General features: G+C 35.6%; 1 protein-coding gene across 1 annotated transcript; it reads left to right on the top strand.

Annotated features, from left to right (window-relative positions):
* The first annotated feature begins 690 nt into the window (after positions 1-690).
* On the top strand, positions 691-1,222 carry LOC133032664 (uncharacterized). Its single transcript, XM_061106766.1, has 2 exons — positions 691-884; positions 972-1,222. The coding sequence occupies exons 1-2, from the start codon at positions 800-802 to the stop codon at positions 1,190-1,192; spliced, it is 306 nt and encodes a 101-aa protein (XP_060962749.1). The 5' UTR covers positions 691-799; the 3' UTR covers positions 1,193-1,222.
* Positions 1,223-2,103: the final 881 nt, after the last annotated feature.

A 2,103-nucleotide genomic window follows, 5' to 3' on the forward strand; every position in this document is an offset into this window, starting at 1 on the left:
GTACATGAAAAAATTAAAAAATTATGTCAAAAATAAGGGATATCGACTAAACCACCTGAACTTTACGGTTTGTAACACTTAACCACAAAAATCGAAATTTGGCGGCTAAACTACCTAAACCCTGGTTCGGTTTTGCTCTGGACACCTCCATCCAAAAATCACAATTAAGTGCCATGGTGGACTGTCCACGTCTACACACTTGTACACGTGACAATTTTTTAGTGGTCCACGTAATATTAATTTTAAAAAATAATTATAAATATTAAAAAAATCAAAAATCAAAAAAAAAATAAAAATAAAAATACTTTTTTTACTTTTTTTTTCTTTTTCCTTTCCTTTCCTTTTTTTTTCTTTTCTTCTTCTTCTTCTTCTTTCTTCTTTTCCTACAGACCAAGCCCTCACAGAACTCCCAGCCCTCTTCGACCCCCTTGTGCCCCTTGTGCGACGTCGACCAACCCCGACGACCACTTCGACCCCCTTGTGTGACGTCGACCAAACCGAGGTACACCTTCTCTTTGATTTGAAATTGAATAGGCCCCTGCGATTTAGGGTTTAAGCTCTCCCTGCTTCCCCTCTCCAATGGCTTCTTCCATTTCATCCCTTTACAAACCCTAGCCAACAAATATTCATAATCTTTATATTTATTTATTATTTTTCAGTTTCAATATTTCGATTTAGGGTTTAGGGATTTCTTCTATTGATTCTGTGTTTAGCCATAGCAGATGCATTAGATAGTTACTACAAGTATAAAGACCCAAAACAACCCATAAATGTTCGAATAAATGACTTACTGAAGCGTATGACTATGGAGGAAAAGATTGGGCAAATGACACAAATTGACAGAAATGTTGCTTCCAATGAGGTCATGAAGAAGTACTTTATTGGTAATAAAACACAAAAGCAACAACACTATCTTTGTTCTATTTTTTGTTTCCATTGAAAACACACATAACTAAGTAAATTGATTGCAGGTAGTGTATTGAGTGGAGGAGGAAGTGTTCCTTCTAAGAAAGCTTCACCAGAAGCTTGGATTGACATGGTTAATGATTTTCAAAAGGGAGCTTTATCTACATGTCTTTTCATTCCAATGATTTATAGAGTTGATGCTGTTCATGGCCATAACAATGTCTACAAAGCCACCTTCTCCTTGATTTATTTACTATATGGCTTATTTGTTTTCCAATTATGGTAGAATTAGAGGTCGAGAGAGGTTGCCGAAGTTGGTCGACGTCACACAAGGGGGTCGGGGGTGGTTGGGGCTGATCGCCGGGGTTGGTCGACGTCGCACAAGGGGCACAAGGGGGTTGCAGACGGCTGGGAGTTCTGTGAGGGCTGGGTCTATAGGAAAAGAAGAAGAAAAAAAAAAGAAAAAGAAAAGAAAAGAAAAGGAAAAAGAAAAAAAAAAGTAAAAAAAATATTTTATTTTTTTTCTGATTTTTTAATTTTTTTTTTTAAATATTTATAATTATTTTTTAAAATTAATATTACGTGGATCACTAAAAAATTACCACGTGTACAAGTGTGTACACGTCAACAGTCCACCGTGGCACTTAACTGTGATTTTTGGACGGAGGTATGCAGAGCAAAACGGAACCAGGGTTTAGGTAGTTTAGCTGCCAAAATTTCAGTTTTTGTGGTTAACTGTTACAAACCGTAAAGTTCAGGTGGTTTAGCCGCTAATATCTCCAAAAATAAAGCTCGTCCAGAAGGGTCCATCGCTAAATTATATGTTGTGGATGATGTTTTGACATTTTTTTCCATGTACTTCAAAGGCATACAAATAAGATTATTTAATTATCTTGATCGTAATGTGGATACACCTTTTTTCCCTAATCACCTAACCGTGTTTGAATCCCAATGTCATCCACTTGGAAAGCAAATCATAATTTCATTTGATGATAAATATCGAAAGAAAGCTGAGTGGTTCATATTGCATAATTGTTCTCAAATCGATCCTTATATGGAGTAAGTTAATAAATGTCTATTACGTTAATGCTTAGTATATTTAATTAACACATCAATTTGTAACAATTTGTTTTCTACATTAGGGAACACTTCAATGAGATTCGACAGAGGGATGGAGTTTCTAACCATAATCTTTTA

The sequence above is a fragment of the Cannabis sativa genome, chromosome X, assembly GCF_029168945.1.
Source record: "Cannabis sativa cultivar Pink pepper isolate KNU-18-1 chromosome X, ASM2916894v1, whole genome shotgun sequence".
Taxonomy (NCBI): domain Eukaryota; kingdom Viridiplantae; phylum Streptophyta; class Magnoliopsida; order Rosales; family Cannabaceae; genus Cannabis; species Cannabis sativa.